Below are 22,554 nucleotides of genomic sequence, written 5' to 3' on the forward strand. Positions count from 1 at the left end.
CTAAGCGTCGTCCCAAAGTGAACACTAGAATCATAAGCCTTGCTTTGCATAGGGTTATAACTATAGGAATCCTCTCTACTCAAACCTTAAACCTTGATTGCTATCCCTGGACAAACTAACTATTAGACGACACACACATGTTTTTCTGTGGATACGATACTTGATAATACTCCGGGTGAAAACTACTTCGATACCCGTGCTCTTATGGATTTTGTCTTTGTGTGTCTCCATAGGTGTCAACAAGGGTCATAAGGCGTAGGAGCAGGTTGACAGTCACTAAACCCAAAGCGACTCAATACCTTTTCCACATAGTGGGATTGTGAAAGTGTAACCCCACCATTGCCTTCTCTTTACACCTTGACATTAAGAATAACATCAGCTTCTCCCAAGTCTTTCATCTCAAAATTATTAGATAACAGGTCTTTAACCTCCTTAATCCAATTAAGGCTGGTTCCAAAGATCAGTATGTCATCAACATATAAACACAAGATCACTCCTTCGCCCTCACCAAACCGATAGTATACACATGTGTCAGCTTCATTTATAACAAAGCCAACATATGTCAAAGTTTTGTCAAACTTCTCATGCCACTGCTTAGGAGCTTGTTTTAGGCCATATAAGGACTTCAATATTTACACACCATGCCTTCTTAACAATTTGCTACAAATCTATCTGGTTGATCCATATATATCTCCTCCTCTAACTCTTCATTTAAGAAAGTCATCTTTACATCCATCTGATGAATGATAAGACCATGAGAGGTAGTGAGAGAAAGTAACACTCGAATTATGGTCAATCGAGCAACAGGTGAATAAGTATCGAATAAATCTTTCTAGGTATAACCCTTGGCCACAAGCCTTGCCTTGTACCTCTCAATTGTACCATCAGGCCTAAGCTTTTTCTTGAACACCCATTTGCATCCTATTAGTTTACATCCATAAAGGCATTTAACAATTTCCCAAGTTCTATTAGACATAATTGAATCCATCTCACTCCATACTGCTTCCTTCCACAAGTCAGCATCAGGAGAGGAATATGCCTCTTCAATGGTTCTTAGTATGTCATCCACAAGGTACACAATGTAGTCATCACCAAAAGACTTTGCAGTCCATTGTCTCTTATTCTTTCGAGTGACTACAATGTCATCCTCCTCAAGATTGTGCACATGGGGTTCCTCGGAATGTTCTATCGAAATAAATTGCTCATGGAGAATTATAGATTCATGACTAGTGTGCTAGGTACATTTTTCATAGGAAAATCACTTTCAAAAATTATAGCGTCTTTGGACTCCATGATAGTACCAACATGCAAGTCAGGTACCCCAGAATTTATAATTAAGAATCTATATCCAACGCTGTGAATAGCATAACCAAGGAAAACACAATCAACAATTTTAGGTCAAAGTTTGCGCTTTTTGTTAATTGGCATATTCACTTTGACCAAACAACCCCAAGTGTGCAAATATGAGACATTTAATCTTTTCTTTTTCCATTCCTCAAATGGTGTGATTTCTTTATTCTTTGTAGAAACTCTATACAGTATATGCCATGCTATCAAAATAGCCTCACCCTACCATTCCTTAGATAGACCCGCTGTCTCCAACATGGTGTTAACCAACTCAGTTAGAGTGCAATTCTTTCTTTCGACAATCCCATTGGACTATGGTGAATATGGCGATGTCCTCTCATGAATAATTCCATGTTTCACATAGAAATCAGAAAATTCACTTGAAAAGTATTCTCCACCACGATTAGACCTTAACCGTTTAACTTTCCTCTCAAGTTGATTTTCTACTTCAGCTTTATAGATCTTAAAGTAATGCAACACTTCATTTTTTGATTTTAACAGGTGCACATAGCAAAATCTAGTGCAATCATCTATAAAAGTCGTGAAGTATCTTTTGCCACCATTACTCAACTCTCCATTCATCTCACATAGATTGGAATGGACTAGTTCTAATGGCACCAAGTTCCTCGTCTCCACAGCCTTGTGAGGCTTATGAGGTTGCTTAGATTGCACACACACATGGCACTTAGAACCTTTGATCAAATTAATTTTTTAGATTAAATTTAGATTTACAAGCCGCGATAGATAACCAAAATTAACGTGATAAAGACGTGAATGCCAAAATTAACATGACAAAGACGTGAATGCCAAATAATAGCATTGTTCACAATTTTATTACACACATCATCATGCAAGGATAAGCGAAACAAGCCTCTGCAATCATAACCTTTACCAACAAAAGTTCCATACTTTGACGGTACACTTTTATTGGACTCGAAGACAATTTTATAACCATCTCGACAACACTGAGAGCTACTAACTAGATTCTTTTTGATGGAGGGTACATGCTGCACGTTCTTCAGCAACACCGTCTTTTCTGAAGTGAACTTAAGAATGACCGTACCAACAACAAGAACACACACATGGGACCCGTTCCCCATCAACAAGACTCCAGTCCCATCGACCTGATAAGAAGAAAACAAAGCGGCATCAGCACACACATGAATATTAGCCCCAGTGTCCATCCACCACTCAGGCGAATGACAAACTGAAAGAACAGTAGGTAAAGAATTATCATACCCAGATGTTCAGCCTCGCTAACAACCATGTTTGCAGATTTCTTCTCCTGCTTAAATTTGCGGTCTGGGCATGAATGTGTCCAATGCTCATCACTCTCGCAAACAAAGCAATCATCATCTTTGTTGTTCTTTTTCTTTTTAAAAGTGGTTGTTTGTTTAGGCTTCGAGTTGTTCTCTTGCTTGTTCTTCTTCTTCTTATTACGAGATGCATTTAAATTTTTCTTCTGCACCATATTGGCACTAGAAGACTCAACGCCTTTCCCACACGTGTCTTTTGCTCTCGCCCTCTCCTCAATATCAAGAGACCCAATAAGCTCAGCCGCGCTAAACTCTTGTCCCTTGTGTTTTAGGGAGGTAGCAAAATCCTTTCAAGAAGGTGGCAACTTGGCGATAATACCACCAGCCACAAACTTATCAGGCAACACACATGAAGACTGTTCGAGTTCCCTAGCCAGTGCCTGTATCTCATGAGCTTTCTCGACCATAGAACGGTTGTCGACCATTTTGTAGTCAACACAGTTGTTCTCTCTACCGGCGTCAGAAACACCAAACTTTGCATCAAGTGCATCCCATAAATCCTTGCTTGTCGTGCAAGTGATGTAGTTGTTCTCATACTTGCTATGAAGTGCACTAATCACGGCGCCTCAAAAGAGGTTATCGGCTGCCAAGAACTTTTGCTCCTCCTTAGGAGTAAATTGTTCAGGCTTCCCCTATGCGGCGTGATAGCACTTCATAGCAGTTAACCACAACACCATTTTAGCACGCCATATCTTGTAATTTGTTCCATCAAAGTCATTTGGCTTCAAAGCAGCAGCAAAACTACTAACAGAAAATTGCCTAATATTAGGTTTTTGGATTGTTAGGAATTTAGGCAATTTCATGTTAAAATTAAACTAGAAAAATAATAACAAAATTGTGATGACAAATGTGTACACGTGTGTGATTTTACTACTACTCAAATTAGTAGCAAATATGTTGATCAATATCATACTGATCATGGCGGAAAAGAGATTGAACTTAACCAATTTGAGAATAGAGATGTACCCTGTGGAGGGCTCAAGGCACCGATGGCTCCAGACCCACTAATGGTAAGTTGTTCGAAGTCGCGGACCACAGTTGGTGCAGAAAGATGTACGCAGTGACGTCCCTCGAACGTCCACCGGAAAGCAGACAGAAGAAAAAGAAGGCGAGCAGTCGCGGAGACACTCCCCAAAAACTTGATTGTCCGCACACACCCGAGCAAGTGTCCTAATGCGAGATTACGAGTAATCACCACCATAGTGGATGGTAACTGACCCGTAAGTAACTCCTCCACATTAGCGCCTTTATCCCTTCCTCTTCCTTAGCCAACCCAAGTGGAAAAATCAACCCACAACCGTGCACGACACGCCTCGCCTCGGCGGCGGCGCGAGCGTGTGACACGTCTTTGGTCTCTTTCAACTTCTCTATAGGTGCACACGTGTATAGCCTATTTAAGTTGAGTCAACAATCAGTCAAAATCTCATATGGGACTAAAACTATAGTGTACCACAACATTTAATATGAGCCTATAATTAATTGATTTATTAAATAAAATATAGGCCTAAACCCATATAATATTCACCACTATATGTAAATCTGTCAGATTTAATAGAACACCATTTATATACTATGTAAACATCAAATGTGTATTATACGGACATCAAAAAATTTGAGTGCCAGCAGCGCAAAAATCACCCGAGTGACATATACCTTTACTCGGTAAAAAAACACCTGTGGTCGCCTTTCCAATGTCGTCTCAAGAAGCAGTCACGTACAGCTACGTGCCCGGCTGCATGGTGGCCTCTTATCGTCACATGGGCGCACGAGCCAGTACTTAGCGTCTTGAAGTCGCGTGTTGAGAAGGAAGGATGCATGCCCGCCTCAAGCGCTTCGTGTCCGTCCGTGCGTGTCTACGTCAAGCCATTGCAGCTCACCTCCATGGTGGGGGCAGGCCTATACGCACGTCGCGTCGTATGGCTCCGATCAGATCTGGACGTGATTTGTCCTCTTGTCTTTATATAGAAAAAAATTGTTTCTTGTGATATATAGATATGTGGATCTGTGATTTTATGATTTGTGATTGTCTGGAGGTAGAAGAAGGTTGAAGGTAGAAGAAAGTTGAAGGTAGAAGAAGGATGAAGGTTGTTGGATCTTAATTCTATGGTGTAAAAAAATAATGTGTTGAAACTATATAAAACACATGGTTATTGGATAGACAGACTCTTTTTTTACCACAGATGTTGCACAAAGAAAATTCTTGTTTTTTTTATATTAAAACACATGTGCCTTGTATAGCATTTTTGTTTTCAAAAAAAAAGTCTGTTTGGCCATCGATAGTGTCACTCCCAAGTACATATATGGATCCGTCGTCAATCATGCGTGCTGTTACACTTACATACCTGCTGCCAAACACTCTCCATCGTCGTCTGTTTACTGCAAGTGCCGATCTGTATCGCTAGCTAGTTAGCTCCAAGAGAGACCAACAAGAGCATAGCTAGTTATTACATACGCGGATACATGGTGACGATGAGGGCCTTGACTGTTGTGGCCATGGCGGTGGCGGTGGTGACCGCCGTGGTGGTGGAGGCGGCCGCGGCGGCGACGTACACAGTCGGCGCGCCGGACGGGCTGTGGGACCTGCAGACCGACTACGCGGAGTGGGTCAAGACCAAGACCTTCCACCCGGGCGACATGATCAGTGCGTGATCCATCGACCTCCGACCGATCCGTTATTTCTCTTTGAATCCAAACCCATCTCTCTCGCTCGTCGTCGTCGCCGTCGACTGATGCATGATCCGTGTGTTGTGTGGCAGCGTTCACGTACTCGCCGGAGCTGCACGACGTGGTGGAGGTGACCGAGGCCGGGTACGACGCCTGCTCCAGCGCCAACAACATCTCCGCCTTCCGCACCGGCAACGACGTCGTGGCCCTCGCCGCCGTCGGCACGCGCTACTTCCTCTGCGACCTCACGGGCCACTGCGTCAACGGCATGAAGATCCGCGTCGACGTCGTCGCAGAGGGCGCCACCGCGCCAGGCCCTGCGGCGTCGTCGGCTTCCACCACCACCGCGGCCTCGCCCACCGGCGCTGGGCTTGCCGGCTCCGGCCTCCTTGTAGTAGCCGTCGTGGCGGCGGCCTTCTGGTAGTCGGCCAGGTGTACGCGTACGCTCTTCGGTTCTGATTTCTGAATCGCTTAATGTTCTGATTTCTGTGCTATTTTGTAATTGTTTGCATGAATCCTACATATCACTAGCTTATGGCATGTTTGGCACACCTCAGCTTTAGAAGTGAAGCTGTTTTTTTGCAAAATAAATTTATGAGCAGCTCCCAAGATGAAGCTGAGTTGTTTTAAATAAAGTGTCTGGCAAAACAACTTTACACAGTAGACCAAAATAGCTTCACAACGAACAATTACCATAATATCCTTGGCCTTTTCTTTTTCTTACCTCTTCTTCTTCTACGAATTGAAACGGCTGGCCGCGACCAACTGACCAAACGCTCGCGAGCCATCACGGCAGGGCACGCCCCAGCGCCCGGCGGTCACGCCCCCAAAGTAGCGCCACTTCAGGCAGTCCCCCCTCCCACCCCCACCTGACGGTGGCCTCTCCCGGTGCCAGGCGCGCCCCGGCAGCGCAACACCCTGGCTGCCGAGCCCGCCATGCCCTGGCGGCCGAGCCTGCATGAACCGCTGCCGCACGCCCCTTCCGGCCGCCGCCACCGCGCGCGGCCCTCCCAACCGAGCCCGCTAGTCAGCTAAGCTTGCAGCGCCCGATGCCTGCAGGCGCATTGCTCCAGCGGTTGAGCCCATCGCGCCCTGGTGGCCATGCTCCAGCGGCGGACAGCGCCCCGGCGGCCGTGCCCCGGCCGGCCAGGCCCCATCACTTCTCTTCTCGGCGAGTCGTCTCTCTCTGTGCTGGGGGCAAAAGCTGTCTTTGTGTACCGTGGGGACCACATATGGGAGATGAAGGTGTGATAAGCTTTTTTTTTTAAGCTCTCTCCCATCCCATTCCTTTATGAGAGGAGAAAAAAATAGATTCACCCGTGAAGCTATTTAAAAAAAAGGTGTTTGATAAAAAAAACACAGCTCATAAAGCTGTGCCAAACGCTCTTAGTTAGTCAGAGACTGTATTGTGTGTCCAAGCGTTTGACTCGTGGAGTTTGAAGCAGGTCCAGGGGCGAAGCCACGTTAATCTTGCCTGGTGCCCATGCACTAGGGTAAAAAAAAATACTATTAACTATATAAATTTTTATCATGTATTGCTATCAGATTAACTAATGTCTCCTAAGCAGTGCACCACCGTGAATTGGCTTCGCCCCTGAGCATGTCATATCATCGTCTGATCTTATCTCGTAGCTAGACGGAGGACAGACTTGAAATAACCCGACAACGGCCATTGCCGTTGACGATACGCCGAGCAGCAGCAGCTCATCAGTCAGCTAGACAATCACCATGCTTGCATGCATGTTCTTCACCGGCGTCGGCACACCCTCGCAAATTCGCAATCATGTGGCCATCATCACATCATGTGACATGGTTCCACACAGCAGTTTGTGTTTGGTAGCGCGCTCGACCCGTACCGAATTCCGGCGTTGTGCCGTGGAAAAAACAACACACCAAACTCCAAACACATACCACTATGCATGCTATAGACGGTTTTGCACAGCTTCACTAACAGTTTTATGAGCTGTTGTGATTTTTTTTTTTGCCAAACACTTATTTTAAAAACAACTCATGGGTGAAGTTGTTTTTCCTCCTTCAACAAATGGGTGACTTGGAATAAATCTGAAAAAAGTAGCTTATCCCAGCTTCATCTCTCACATATGGACCTAGGAAAGCAAAAGGCTGCATGTGCCCCAAAAAGTAGCTTCCGCCGTCGTGCCAGGGCGTGGCCGCCGCCGCCGTGCCGGGCATGAGCGCGAGCGTGGTCGCCTCACCGGGGCGCGGGCGCGGGCGCTGTGCTGGGCGCGAGCGCCACTTCCTCTCCAACTCCGATGGCATGCGTGGTGTGCGAATGGATAAGGAAGACAAAGAAAATAGAATAAAGCACAAAGAAAGGGCCTGTCCGGCCGCAACGGGCTCGCACTGCCGTCGGGGCGCAACTGCCATGGTCGCGACCTCCGGGGTGCGGCCGTTGGGGCGCAGCCGCCATGGCGCGGCCGTAGGGGCGCAACCGCCATGGCGCGTGGCTTCCAGGGCGCAGACGCCGATACTTGAGGCCTTCGGGGTCATGGACGCGGGGGTGCTCGGTTGTCAGGGGCCGCTGGGGCGAGTGTTGAGCACGCGTCGGGAAGAAAGGGTCCGTAGGAAGATTGAGGAGAAAAAGAAGAGAAGAAACAAAAGAAGGATAGTATAGTCATTTGATTCTTTTGGTGTGTCATGTGAAGCTGTTTTACCAAACTAGGTGATCAAAACACCTCGGCTTCATCGAAAAAGCCGCTTTCGAAGCTAAAACCCCCCAAAATGACTTCACTAGTAAACCTTAGCTGTGCCAAACAGGGCCTATATCTTATCTTGCAACCTTTTTCTCACTGTTTCAGTTTTAACCTAAAGATGTGAGCTAGGTGCATTTATTTGCATGACAACGATCTCTTGTTCGAGATGGTTGTGGCTATGCATATCTATATATGCCGTGATCTCTTAGTGAAAGTAACTTCAGATCGAGTACCGTGCAGTGGTGATCTCCATGTATCTTATATGGACTAATAACAGGCAGAGTGGCAGATTTTGAATTGACATTTCAGCTACCCTTTTTGACAATACGGTACCAAGCAGCACATGCATCACGGTCGTCACAGCCATTACGATCCGCAATAACTGCTTGATTTGAAGCTGCACCCTCCTCGATCGGTACCACCACTACTATTACGGCTATCTACTTGCTGTTTGTACACTATAATAGCACAGTATAGGAGCTCTGTAAGATTTCTTGCTGCCTTTTCTCAGTCTACTCATATAGTAGTTAACTCTAGTTAATACATGGTCCACTTATCTTTCTCATAGACTTTCTTGGTTCTTGTGCCTAAGTCGGCTGTAAGTTTACAGTCCGCTTCTCCTCTCTTTTTTCCTCTCTCTCCTCCACCTCAGCATTTAGTCAGCTTAGAGCCTGCTATTATACTTGCTCTTAAGGGTTAACACGAATTGTTTGGTTAGATGTGCACCCCGGGGTGACGACGGGGCCATCAGTTTCTGACTTTGTCGCTGAGCCTTGACTCCGGAAACATCAAACAACGCAACCCATTCACACTGTGAAGCGGTGACAGGCTCAAATCGTCCAACCAAACAGCTTCCTACTACTAAGGTCTAAACTTGTCCCAAGGTCTTTGAGCTTACCCTAAGAGTGTTGTCAAGATGCCAAACTCTTAAAATGCCACTTTCTGGTCCGCTTATCTGGGTATCATCAGGTCCCAAATTTGTTGCAGGGGGTCACTCAGGACCAAGAAGGGTTAGGATAGTCCTTAGTATTCATCTTTGAGAGAGATTACGCATTTGGTTGACAGAGCAAACGAGTCCTTGCAGTTTAAATACACGCATTTGTCAGTATAAAAGATAAGATATAACATCATAAATTTGCATCTAAAGCACCCCTATGCTGAGCACGTGGCACAGTAACGTTTTTTTTCGGCACCATCTTTTTGGCTCATTAACAAGGGTTAGATATCCCTAAAAACAGAATAAAGTGTTGGATACAAGTTACTACACCCTTTGTCCTAAAATAAACGTACATAACGCTTTCCAAAAAAATCATCTTTTTAAAAGTTTAACTAATAAATATATAAAAATGTATTAATAATTGTGGGGTAAAATAAGTAACATTAAATTAAGTACGGAATATATGTGTATAATAAATTTATTTCAAGATATAAATATTTAACATTTTTTTTTATATTTTTAACTAAATTTAAAAATATTTGACTTCTTGAAACAAGACTTTATCTTAGGACCTGAAGGCAGACCCAGACCTGTCCCGGGGAAAAGCGGCGGACGGCCTTTGGGAGTCCTGCTCCCTCCTGCCTCCTGCAGCCGCCGGCCACATACCCTGCCGTCGTAACCGACCTTGAGGCGACGAAACGACGAAGGTCTTCCTCCTCTGTATGAACAAGTAGTGTTAACCTCTAGATCTATCTCCCGGCTGTCCCCGATTCATTAGTGATCCCTTCCGAACGGAAAGGATTCCAATTACTCTTTCTGGAAGGCTAGATACTACATTACCACGCTCTACAGAAGGGAGTATCCGGTCCTGGCCTCCTGGGTCAGCTATATCTATCTTCTGGAGGCTGCTCTTACCGGCCGCTCTCCTAATCCGTGATTTGTTTGGTTTCCAGCAGCAGCAGCAGCGTACGGAGGAGGAGGACCTGGGGGCGGCCAGGCTCAGGAGAATGGAGGACCACCAATGCCTTAGCGACGCACTCGAGTTCTCCCCATTCCAAATGGAGGACCTTCCGGAGGTAAAAATTCTTTTTTCCCCCTCCCTCCTGCCCTGTCGTCTCCTCTCTGTTAGATTGGGTTGAAGAATGCACCCAGCCTTCCTTTCTTTTGGACATGAAGAAAAGATTAATCTTTAATGTTTTTATATGCTATATATATAAAGTATGCTACCCCATTATCTAAAATATAAGTATGCTACCCTTTCCTTCATGGACCTGCGCACCGATTAACCAAAGCGTTTTGAGATGCTTTTATTTTATCTCTGATTTGTGATTTATTGTTCTCTGTTCTGTGTGGCTGCTGAGATGCTGTTGCTTTCTGATAGGACAGCAGAATGTAGAAGGTGACCAGTTTCTGCTCACATAAAAACTCCATCTTGTTCAGCAATTTGTGTATTGTACATTTCCGCCTAAAGAATAGATAGAAGGAAAAAACAGCATTCAAAATTCATCTGCAACCTAGCCATTTGGACCGATCGGCCATTTGGAGTCCCCTTGCTGCAGTTTGTGCACAAAGTCCAGAAATCATCTTTTTTTTTTGAACGAAGAAAGCCCTGAAATCATCTTTCATTTTTGCAACTAGTTTGGATCCAGTCAATTATAAATTTGCAACCTGTAGCACTATCTAGGTCGTCTCAGTTCATTCGCTCCCAGATGCTGGATGTTTTCTTACAAAAGTAGCACATACTTTTTGAATGTTCTCTTGCCCCCACTTAATTTTCTCAAAATCTTATAATTTGGTCCCAGACTTCTACTATGTTTGCTTTATCTTCCCTCCTGACTTCGTCCTGGCATCCATATTTTACACTCTTCAGTGCTTCTATTGAGACACCTGACCTATGCTTATATTGTTCTCTAGCTTGAAACAGGTGCATCATAATTTTTTAGCAAAGAATCATCTACCTCTCCCTCCTGTGTGCAGTTTCCTCAGTGTTGTTTGTGACATTAAATATACAATGAGCTTGGCTTGAAGACTCGCCAATTTATCAATGGAATTCTGTGGAAGGCCATTAATTAGCTGAGCACATTTCTTTTTGTACTTTGGTTCTTTTGCACTATCTTATCTGCTCAGTGGCCGATTTACATGTGCTATGCTTTTCCTTGCAAAAACATAAAAGCATTTGAAGTTCTGTAATCATTGTGTGTGCTCACTACTGAGTACTGTGTGATTATTGTACTTTTGATCAAAACTCAACCCTTGTTATTATCCTTTCTTGTGACAGGAAATTCAGCATTTGGTGTTGTCCCTACAGTCACCGAAAGACAAGCATTGTATCAAGAAAGTGGAGAGAGGTCTGGACACGGTACCCTAATTTATGCTTTGATGGCACCGAAGATGGGTCCACTGATGATGATAGTGTCAAAATAAAAGGAGCAAAGTTCATTGAGACGGTAAATTCTGATATTCAGAAGCACACTGGTACTAGGCTCAATAAGTTCAGCATCAGGTGCTACCTTGAGAAGAACTGCTCAGATCATCTTGATAGGTGGGTATACTTTGCCACTGCATCAAAGGCGGCCAAGATTATAGATATGAACCTGGGGCCGCAAAGCAAAGATATAGGACCTACCAAAGAGGTTTATCATTTCCCTCTCGAGGCTTTAGATGGTCAAGATGGCCCTTTTGTCCAGTCCTTGTTTCTCACTAATGTTTCTATAAAGCCACACTCAGATATATGTGGCTTCAAGAAACTTGGGAAGCTTCATTTGCATGGTGCTCAAATAATCGGAGATCTTCCAGAATTGTTACTAAATTGCCCTATTCTTGAGGACTTAGAGCTCATCGCATGCTCTGGTGTCGCAGACCCACTCGATAAACTTAGACATTTGCTAATATTGCAATATGAGTCTCAAGATGGTTGATTTTCATGTTACTGGTCTTACTCATTTTGGGTACCAAGGATGTGTGATTCCCATAGTGCTTCATGGTTGCTCAAATCTAGAGAAGGTAACCATCACATTTTTTCGGATGCCATTGGCTGAACAAGTCAGTAATAAAGGATTCGTCCATGCCATCACTGGAATTATTCCCAGTATTTCAGCAGTCAAGGAGCTACATGTATGTGCTTCTATAAAAAGGGCGTACCTAGTGCAGAGAGCTCCCGCTCTGTGCGGGGATCTGGGAAAGGGTGTCAGTGGCAAGCCTTATCCTCGCTTGTGCAATGCGAGGAGACCGCGACTCGAACCCAGGACCTTACATGTATGTGCTTCTATGCTGGAACATAATCCGGTCTGGCTCTGGTCCTTGCAGGTACCTGGTGTTCATCGTTGCTCCGCCTGTAGTTGTTCAAATTATTTCTTAGTGTTTAATTGCTTGTTTTGGTCATCATGTTTCAGGTTCGTGGGATGACAAGACCGACATGCATGCTTGTGAATTTGAGGAAGCTGACTTGTGAAATAACTATTTTCACTAATGGCCCAAATAGCCACGATGGAATATTTCAGATGGCTCAGTTTTTGGATCTTGCACCCCGATTGGAGACGTTGGAACTGCATGTGAGTATTTTTTTTTCTGTTTTCTTTCTTGGGCAATGAACAACATTAGGCTCCTGTTGATTAAGCCAGACTAGCATGTGAGTTCTAAATCTTTGGGGAAACAGATGTGTTATTCTTTTGTGATTGGCGGCAGCTGCTTCTGGTGTGGCGAGGGCAAAGTCTTCCCTATGCGCCGACTCGGTCACCTCAAAACGGTGTACATGAGCGGGTTCCGGTGCTACCGACCTCAGATCGAGCTGCTACATGGCATTCTCGGAAAACGGTGATGTGCTTGAGCATGTAACCATTGAACCAATGGTGAAACTAGGTAAAAATCCTGATGACACAGTGACTATTGGCATACAAGAGGACAGGATTTGTGACTGGGCACGCCTCGCTTACGAACGCTTTGGTAAAGAGATTGTTGTCGTCAAAGCCCCTCGACGGCGGATTTCTGAATGGGTTGGTGGCTGGGGAGTATTAAGGTGAAGTGAGTAATATAAGCAAAAGTGTGCTTGTGTACTTCTGTTTCCATGAGAGACTGAGTGTAAATTATGTTGAGTTAATTAAGATTATGGGCACGATAATAAAAGCCCTGGAGTGAGTTGTTTAATTTTGTTTTATCGGTTGGATCTAGTAAGAGTTGTATTTGGCTAATTTCATCCAGCGGTCTAGATTAATGGTTGGATGCAGCGTGCTTAAGGAAATTACTGATTTCCACATGTCTTTGATGTACATGTGGTTAGCTAAACCCTCGTCACTACTAGGGGTGGGGGCTCGTTCGGCAGCAGCCACACCAGCTTTGGATCCTGGCCAAAGTACTTCAGTTTTTAAAACAGATGGCTCCTCGGGAGGAGGCTCCATTCCGGACTAAATGAATGGCGCCTAGTAAACTGCATACTGTAGCTTACGAACCGTTCCTATGGTTACGTATTTTTTTTTTGGAGGTTAGACAACTGTGTCTAAAAATCATATTTTTAAGGGCGATTCACATAAGCGCAGCACCCCGAAAAATAGAAGATTTTTTTTGATAATGCTGGCACACGGACGTCCGCCCAGGCGTGTTCCGTCCGGATGATTCATTCACGGGCCTGCCCAACAGGTCTCCTCCGCTCCACTTTCAGTACGACGTGGTTTCTCAAAAAAATAAAAAACACAATGACATTTCCTTTCCCCATTGTCGCAGGCATGTGACCGCCACGGGCGCATTCACCGCTCCGCTTGCCCGCCGCTGACCTTCCCAATGCGGCGGCCTTCTCCAGCCTAGCCTTCTCGTCCGAACGTCGTGCGCCCACACCACCTCGCTACTAGTCGCGAGCCCATCCCGCGCTGCTCGCTCTCGCCTGTCGCTCGCGCGCCCGCCCAGCGGAGCCAAGCCCGGTGCTGCTAGCGATAGTGGTGGTCGTGGTGCTCGCACGGTGCCAACTCCAACCCCAATGGTCGGAATCGCCCTGCCCGGGCTCCCCCATGTTGCAAGCGCTTGTTTCAAGTGTTTCAGATATTTTGTAGATATGTTTCAAGTGTTTCATGCGGATGTTGCAAAAGTAGATCGGAATGTTGCATATGTTACAATGATTGTATACGTCTGTTGCAAGTGTCTGTTCCTAATGTTTCATCTGTTTTTTTAGACGTATGTTGCAACTGTGTTTATCTAGATGTTGCATATGTTTCACAAATATGTTGCCAGTGTGTTTATCTGGATACTGCATATGTTTCACACATATGTTGCAAGTGTTTTATCTGGATGTTGTATATGTTTGCAATTGTTTTTCAAGTGTTTTCATGTGTTTTAGGCGCATGTTTCGAATGTTTCATCTGTTTCGTATATATGTTGCAATTTTTTTTCATTTGGATGTTTCAAAAGTAGATCGGAGTGTTGTGCATGTTGCAATTTGAGCCACTTGACACAGCTGCCTGCTGCAGCTGCTAGGGCGCCATGCATGGAGGGTAGTGGCGCAGCAGGCGTGGAGGGGTACGGGAAGCAAGGAAGCGTGGGGAGTGGCGCGGGTGGGCCTTGCTTGTGCGTGCAACAGGCGCTGGCACAGGAAGCAAGGAAGCGTGGGGGAGTGGTGCGGGCCGGCCCCGCCTGTGCGTGCAGTAGGCGCGGGCGTTCAGACACAGGGGATTCGTCCGGGCACTAGTGCTGCCATTTTTTTTCCAAGGAGCTGATTGTACAAGTGTAAGTGAATACCATTCGTTATAAGTTGTAACCTTAGATGAGCAGTTGAAAGGTCCTAATATGGCTAGAGGGGTGTGAATAGCCTATTTAAAGTCTACAAATTCACTAGAGCAATTGATTACTACAACAAATGCCTTAATGTATTTTTGCTTTAGCTCTACAAGGGTTGCAAGCCACCTATCCAAAAATTCTAGTTGCTATGATCACTAGGCACACAAGATGTTAAGTCACTACTCACTAAGAGCTCAACTAGATGAAACTAAGCTACTAAGCAAGCTTTCAAAACTAATTACACTAAAGAGCTTGCGACAACTAGTTTGCAAAAAAGTAATGGAGTGAGTAGGGTGATTATACCGCCATGTCGAGGTTCACGTACTTGCCGGCACACTAGTCTCCGTCGGCTAAGAGGTGTTGCATGAACCTTGCCAACAAATGGCACCGCAAGAACCTACCCACAAGTGAGGTAGCTCAATGACACGAGCAATTTACTAGAGTTGCCTTTGGCGCTCCGCCAGGGAAGGCACAAGACCCCTCACAAGCAACCGATCGAGGCCAGAGACAATCACCAACTCCGATCAACGATCCTCTAATCACTGGGCCATCTAGGTGTCGACAAACACCAAGGGCAACAAGCTCACAATCAGCCCAAATCACCCAACTAAGTGCCACAAAATGATGCAACTCAATGCCAGCCACACCCTCTATTTATAGCCACACAAGCAAATAGAGTTGTTATACCCCTTGGAGCTATCTGCGTGGGGTCACTGGACACGGTGGTGGCACACCGCCCCTAGGGTGGTGGTGCTCCAACGGTCACTTTCCAACGGCTAGAAAACTAGTCGTTGGTCATTGGACATGGCATGGCAGTGACCATCCCAGCCAAGTCCCCGAAACCACAGTCTCTGGAAAAATAGGGCGGTGCACCGCCATCACTATGGCGGTGACCAGCCCAGCTTGCGCCCGTCTCTAGAGAAAAATGGCGGTGGCACTGAACACCCAGTGGTGGTGCACCGCCGCGCGTGAGGTAGTATACACCGACATGTCGTGACCACCCCAAACCTGCTGCTCTCGGCCATGTCCTAGGGGCACTGCCCTAGGGGTGGCAGTGCACCGTACAGAGGGTGGCGGTGCCACCTAGACACCACCACTAGCTCGCTAAGTTGCAAACTTTGTTGCGTTTCGATCCACGGCAACTCGAGCTCCTTTTCGCAAGCGATGTTAACTCTCAAACTGTTTTCTCAAAACATGTTAGAGCCAAGTTAGCATTTCTCAAACCATTTTTGATAAATATTTTTGCTTGCTCTCCGATGTGCACTAGGCCTAAATGCAATGCATGAAGTCCAACACCTAATGGCACTAGATGACCAAATTGTCTAGTTAAGAACCCCTCTTAATAGTACGACCATCTACCCTAAACGTGATCACACTCTCTATAGTGTCTTGATCACTAAATCAAAACCCCTATTTATACCTTTGCCTTGATCTCCATAGGGTTTTGTTTTTCTCTTTCTTCTCTTCCAAGTTGAGCACTTGATCATCATCACATGTGGCCATCTCATCATTTCATGTGATCATCACTATCTCTTGAGTGCCACCATGCTCACACTTGGATTGACCAACCAAGCTCATATCACACTCATGATAAAGGTTAGTGCATAGGTTTCATCAATTATCCAAAACCAAACTAGGGCTTTCAATCTCCCACTTTTTGGTGATTGAGGACAACCTTTTCACAAAGATATTCAATGAAATCTTTTTGGATTCATGTTGCTTGCCCAAGCATATTACCATGTGTAAAGGTTATGGACAAGTTTCATCAACGTGAATTGCTAGTATTAGCTCCCTCTATTATTTTTGTAAATAAAAACAACTTTGAAGCTAGTAAGAGGACTAAATTTGCCTGATTTTGACAACTACAGGGTGTTGATTATCCGGGTACGCTAGTTCAAGGTTGGAAAACAAACTAATATGCAAATTGGAGGTTGAAAAATGTATTGTAGCTTTTGTCTAAAACTACCTCTCTCTAACATGTCACATCCTGCCCTTCTTCTTCATGACCATGCACAACCTAAACATGGCTAATGGTTTAAATCTTTATGGCATGCAAACAACTTGTGAGTGCACGACATTGTGACTCGGTAACTCCCATCACTCCAAATATCGGTTTTATGGCGCTGTATACTAGAAGGACAATAGGTGAAGCCACACTGTTATATGGTTGTGAAATTGTATTACTTTTTTATACACATATCAAAAGAATTATATAGGCCAACATGTAAGCTACATTGTCATGCTCGCCACACCTTACATAAATTTTTGGTATAGTTAGTCCATAACTTGTGAATTAACAATTAGTCTATTTGTTTGAATTCTTATTAGAGCAACTTGAAGAATCTCTTTATATCCTTTCATATTGATAAAATACAGATTTTAATAAAAAAAGGGTCCTCTATCAGTTTCTTAAATTAGTCCTCTAAATCTAGCTATTCCCTATCCAAACGAGAATAGAGAGTGAATTTATATAAAAAAGAGAGCACATGCTCAAGTCAACTATACGAATCCAAACATGCTTTGTTATATTAATGTGAATAGAGAGTGAATTTATTATTTAAAAAAAGAGAGTACATGCTCAAGTCAACTATACGAATCCAAACGTGCTTTGTTATATTACTTCAAAATCAATATATATATATAAACTGTCCATCCGGAACGCAAGGGATTGGATCGCGGTCCCTCCCAACAAAAAATGACTTGAATTTGAATTTGACTTCGCACCGGATTCCTTACGTTGCGGACGGACGGTTGGTTTTTCCTTTTCATGCGCCCTCCACTTCCCACCCAAACCACCACCACGCCGCCACCTCGGGCTCGGCGCCGGACACTTCCCCGCCGCGCCGCCCATGGCTACCCCGTCGTCCCACGGCATCCCCCTCCGCGCGCTCCTCCTCGCGCTGCCCCTGCTCTCCATCCTCATCGTCTTCCAGCTCCTCCATCGCCTCACACCCCTGCCCCCGCCGCTCCTCCGGACGCACGCCGACGCGGCGGCGTCGCACCGCGCGGACGCGGAACCGAATTCCCCTCCACTCTCCTCCAACGTACCTCCCCCGGCGCCGAGGCCGGAGGAGACGTCGGATCCGACGTCCCTGCGCCACGTGGTGTTCGGAATCGCCTCCTCCCGGCGCACGCTGCCGCTCCGGCTCCCCCTGCTCCGCCTCTGGCTGCGCGCCCCCGCGCGCGCCTTCCTCTTCCTCGACGCGCCGGCGCCGGACGCGGACGCCCGCGACCTCCCGCCGGGCCTCGCCCTCCGCGTCTCCGCCGACGCGTCCCGCTTCCCCTACACGCACCCGCGCGGCCTCCCCTCCGCCGTCCGCGTCGCGCGCATCGCCGGGGAGCTCGTCTCCGCGCTCAAGCAGGACGAGGATGTGCGGTGGCTCGTGCTCGCCGACGACGACACCGCCTTCGTGCTCCCGAACCTGCTCCACACGCTGCGCAAGTACGACCACCGCGAGCCCTGGTACCTCGGCGCGCGCTCCGAGTCCGCGGCGCAGAACGCGTGGCACGGCTTCGACATGGCTTACGGCGGCGGCGGCATCGCCGTCAGCTGGCCCCTCGCGCGCCGCCTCGCGCGCGTGGTCGACTCGTGCGTCCTCAGGTACCCGCACCTCTACGGCAGCGACGCCAGGATCTACGCCTGCCTCGCCGAGCTCGGCGTCGAGCTCACCCACGAGCCAGGCTTCCACCAGGTGCCTGCTTCTTCTTCGTACTCTCCCATATGCTGTTGTTCTGACTGTGATCATGGAATGTTCGATTACATTTGACATCAGCTGTTGCCATAAAGATGGTTTTTTTCTTGGTGCTCTTTGGGTTAAATTGGGTCAGGAGTTAGTGGATTGTCTCAGGAATTGTCTGACCAAATTGGACAACCTACCTCGTAATGACAATCATTCCTTCTTCGAGTAGTTTATTGTGGCAGAGACATCTAAACCTCTACCTGATGGAGGAGCCATTAAAGTATCCGTGGAATAACTGTTCTTTCTCCTCGGATGTCTGTATTACGTACGGCGTTCAGATTGTTTTGACAAGGCATCTTGTTGTTGTCAATATTTAATTTCCTGATGATATTTTGTGGCATGAGATTTATAATTGACTTGTATTAGATATTGCTATCATTTGGTTGTGTGGCCACTGCAAGTAGGAAGCATGCTGCCAAAAGGCAAACTTTTAGGCTACCGGTCTGGAGGTCTCTGAAAAATGGAACTATGTCACTTGATGAACTTCTCTGCTTTTCTCTTGTTGATCCTTGGATAAAAGCTCATCCTTTGGAACTCTCTCAAGAAATGAAGAACCACACATCGTGATGGCTACTGGTTAACCTCTGCTACTTTTGTAGTTTGTAGTGTTGAATCTATTCAAAGGTGATCTGTATGGTAGTCTAGTACATCAATGGATGTTGATGTGAGGGCACTTGAAAAATGGTTATCATGGTCCACATTGCTGCTTAGGACCACGCTGGCACACATCCCTTTCAGATAATTTATACTAAACCATTGGTCAATACTAGTGCTTGTTGTTAAAGCGTATGGCATTGCAATTTTTATACAGCAGTTGTCATGGCTGTGGTATCTATTTTGTATTTGGCTTGTGCTACTTTATACTCTGCTCTTTGCAATTAGCAAAATCTAGAGAGCACTGACACAATAAATACTTTTAGTTTTATGTTTACAAAATAGTGTTTAGTCTACTTGAAAATATATATGCCAGAAAAATTTAGCTTTCGACTTACATCTATTGTTCTTTTTGTTGCATTTGTTTTGACCAGATCGATCTTCATGGCGACATTTCTGGGCTCCTAAGAGCACATCCGCTGTCCCCTTTAGTTTCACTGCACCATCTCGATCATGTGTATCCTCTTTACCCTGGTATGGATCGGACCAGAGCAATGCAACATTTCTTCCGAGCTGCTAATGATGATCCAGCCAGGATTCTGCAACAAACAGTGTGCTACGACAAAAAAAAATCGCTTACAGTGTCAGTCTCTTGGGGCTATTCAGTCCAGGTGTTCAAAGGCAATGTGCTGCTCCCTGACCTCCTTGCTGTGCAAAAAACCTTTGTACCATGGAAAAGGGGTCGCAATGTTACAGATGTGTATATGTTTGACACCAAACATTACCCTAGAGATGAGTGCAAAAGAGGAGCTCTTTTCTTCCTGAAAAGCATTACTTCGGGGAAAGGCATGACGGAAACCACTTACAATAGACAGACACCTAGGAAATGCCCGCCTGACTTGATCCCACTGAAGAATGTGCGTTTGATAAAGGTGACATCAGAGCAACTGCAGCTGGCTCCTGGGAAGGTATGAGTAGGGATAAGTTTTGGTATCAATGGTTGCTTAAACTGCATTGCTTATGCTAACATCTTAAAACCCTTTCTGACTGTTCTGCATTTTCAGGCCTTAAGACGCCATTGCTGTGACATCGCACCTTCTTCATCTGATACTAACATAGACATTAACATCAGAAAATGTGAAGATGAGCTGATCGCGATGCATTCATAGCAGGTGATCGTCTACCCCACTAATGTCAAAGAGTCAATCTTTGGAGTCCCAAATATCCAATTTTCTCATGTCGTTGTGATTGAATGTTTGCCCAGCTGCCATGTTGCTAAAACATATGGAAGTGCAATTCAGTCGTTTGGAGATTATTTGCATTGATATATCTTTTCAGTTCTTTATTAGCTCTACCGTTGCAGCAGGCCATCATCCACATCAACTCTTCCCTGACACGAAGGCAGACGCTGTGGATCGTCATTAATGAACACCATACATTCATAGTATAGGCACACAGGAGACAAGATGCAGATACAGATGCAGTATAGACAGACACGGATCAATTAGCATTTTTTTTCCTTTCAAAAAGCAGAGCTGGGGCGGGGCATCAGGATTTGAGTGTTCCATAGTCTGACATGTAATAACATGAATTAGTCGTATTTACCAGATAAAGTTGCTTCCATTTTATACAGCTTATTCAAATCTCATTTGTTTTAATGGGAAGTTTAGGTAAACCTTGCAAATGAAAAAGAAATCACTTTTCATTTCTCAGCATTTGTGGTATCCAAAAATCACATTTCATTTGTCACCATTTGTGATGTCCAATTCATGGCATCTTTTGCAAAGTTCATGTTCTCAACGAATGACAAATGAATAAAAGTTTGTCGTATAAAAAAATTCAAGTTAAGAAAAAAAAAGCATCAAGTTCAAGGCCATTCCTATCACTAGTATAATACCCAGTGCTAACACTACAGTGAAAACACAAGACGAAATTCATTAAGATTCACATCTTATATATTGACCAAATATTTTTGTCCCAGTAAAATATATGAGTTTACAATTATACCGTAATAGCAAATCATTGAGTGAAAGATAATTTTATCTCTAATTTGAAGAATAAATGTTCTTTCAACCAAACCATCAAAAATACATCAAAAGAAAATTGATCATCCTGTAAATTTTGTAAGCATCAATCAGTGACTGATACAAAAGGATCATGTCTAACATTGATGAATATTAGAGTAATTTACATACCACTACTTTGTAAATAAAATAGTTCTGGTTGCCTCCACTGCCGACATGTACTAAAATCACCAGCAGTGAAGCACCTTAACCCTTATCTTGAAGGCATTCATATGCAATTTTGACAATATCCAGCTCTGCCCATTGAAAAGGAGTCGGTTTTAGGTTGCAGTAGATAAACAAAAAGAAAATTTACCAGAATTTTGACAATGGCCAGACTAATTGTAGTGGACCGTGACGCCTAAGAGGGGGGGTTGAACTAGGCAACTTAAAATTCTAACTCAAAATTATGGTCTCTTTTTCTAATCTTAGCAAAACCTACACAAAAGATAAAATATCTAAATGTGCAACTATGGTTTTGCTAATGTGTTGCTATCTCTACCGCAAAAGGAGTAATACGAACAATGTAAATGCGGAAGCTAAAGAGCAAGGTAGAGATATGCAAACTTCCGTCGACGACTCGGTATTTTTACCGAGATATCGAGAAGCGCGCAAGCTTTTCCCTAGTCCTCGTTGGAGCACCTCGCAAGGGCCAAGCTCCCGGTCGGACAACTCCGTGGATAGCCTCAGGCCTTCCCCACACGCAAATAGGTCTCTGACGTGCCTTCCGGCAAGCCTCTCCTGGATGCTCCCCGCCGTCTTCACTATCAAGCTTTCGGTCGAAACACCGCGGGCCTTGTTCTCTATGGTACAAGGTGGCGGCCACACCACAAACATGATTGGTGTGATCTCGCAAGACTACAAGCCCCTCTGATGTACAGCAATGGTGCGTGCAAGCACCGAGTGGTAAGAGGTATGTAAACCTCACTAAATACTAGGCCTAAACCTAGAGCAAGCGCATAAGCGGTGGTCTAATCAACCTAAGCACTTCACAAAAGCACCTACGCTAATCATCTAATGAATCACTAAGCACTATGTAAGTGGAGATCACTAAAATGGTGTGTCAACACCCTTGGTATGTTTTCTCAGTTCCACACATCTCATTTGGCCGTTTGGGGGTTGTATTTATAAGCCCCACTGAGAAAGTAGCTATTGGAGACGAAATCCCGCTTTTCTGCTACTGACCGGACGCTGCTGTCGTCCTGACCGGACGCGTCCGGTCGTCCCGACTGTTAGAGCCACGATCAACTGATCGGACGCTGCTGGCGTCCGGTCACATGCGACCGGACGCGTCCAGTCATAATTTCGCAGCTCTAGAACCTCTCTGTACTCAATCGGACGCTGCTGTTCTATGTCCGGTCGATTTGTCGCCAGCGTCCGGTCAATGCTGAATGTGTTGCCGAGATGATGAACAGTGCCATC

At 45.3% G+C, this 22,554-nt stretch overlaps 2 protein-coding genes and 1 pseudogene across 6 annotated transcripts; all 3 read left to right on the forward strand.

Annotated features, from left to right (window-relative positions):
• The first annotated feature begins 4,989 nt into the window (after nt 1–4,989).
• LOC136533954 (basic blue protein-like) lies at nt 4,990–5,876 on the forward strand. Its single transcript, XM_066526467.1, has 2 exons — nt 4,990–5,304; nt 5,420–5,876. The coding sequence occupies exons 1-2, from the start codon at nt 5,124–5,126 to the stop codon at nt 5,749–5,751; spliced, it is 513 nt and encodes a 170-aa protein (XP_066382564.1). The 5' UTR covers nt 4,990–5,123; the 3' UTR covers nt 5,752–5,876.
• A 1,639-nt stretch (nt 5,877–7,515) lies between these two features.
• LOC136533952 (uncharacterized) lies at nt 7,516–13,181 on the forward strand (annotated as a pseudogene).
• A 4,284-nt stretch (nt 13,182–17,465) lies between these two features.
• LOC136533953 (uncharacterized) lies at nt 17,466–20,753 on the forward strand. Of its 5 annotated transcripts, none has more exons than XM_066526463.1 (4): nt 17,466–18,427; nt 19,504–20,037; nt 20,134–20,241; nt 20,334–20,753. In XM_066526463.1, exons 1-3 carry the CDS (start codon nt 17,585–17,587, stop codon nt 20,236–20,238), a joined length of 1,482 nt encoding a protein of 493 aa, XP_066382560.1. In that variant the 5' UTR covers nt 17,466–17,584; the 3' UTR covers nt 20,239–20,241; nt 20,334–20,753. The 5 variants fall into 5 exon arrangements, with proteins under 5 accessions (XP_066382560.1, XP_066382563.1, XP_066382562.1 ...); XM_066526466.1 differs by having other exon boundaries at nt 20,408–20,753; XM_066526465.1 differs by having other exon boundaries at nt 20,433–20,753.
• The last annotated feature ends 1,801 nt before the right edge of the window (nt 20,754–22,554 follow it).

Source organism: Miscanthus floridulus, unplaced genomic scaffold (assembly GCF_019320115.1).
Source record: "Miscanthus floridulus cultivar M001 unplaced genomic scaffold, ASM1932011v1 os_1363_1_2, whole genome shotgun sequence".
NCBI lineage: Eukaryota > Viridiplantae > Streptophyta > Magnoliopsida > Poales > Poaceae > Miscanthus > Miscanthus floridulus.

Bases quoted from the DNA above. Each gene is read 5' to 3' on its own strand.
- LOC136533954 (XM_066526467.1), top strand. From the start codon at position 5,124: ATGGTGACGATGAGGGCCTTGACTGTTGTGGCCATGGCGGTGGCGGTG. The intron at 5,305-5,419 runs GTGCGTGATCCA...GTTGTGTGGCAG, and splicing joins CCACCCGGGCGACATGATCA to CGTTCACGTACTCGCCGGAG.
- LOC136533953 (XM_066526462.1), top strand. From the start codon at position 17,585: ATGGCTACCCCGTCGTCCCACGGCATCCCCCTCCGCGCGCTCCTCCTC. The intron at 18,428-19,503 runs GTGCCTGCTTCT...TGTTTTGACCAG, and splicing joins ACGAGCCAGGCTTCCACCAG to ATCGATCTTCATGGCGACAT. The intron at 20,038-20,133 runs GTATGAGTAGGG...CTGCATTTTCAG, and splicing joins TGCAGCTGGCTCCTGGGAAG to GCCTTAAGACGCCATTGCTG.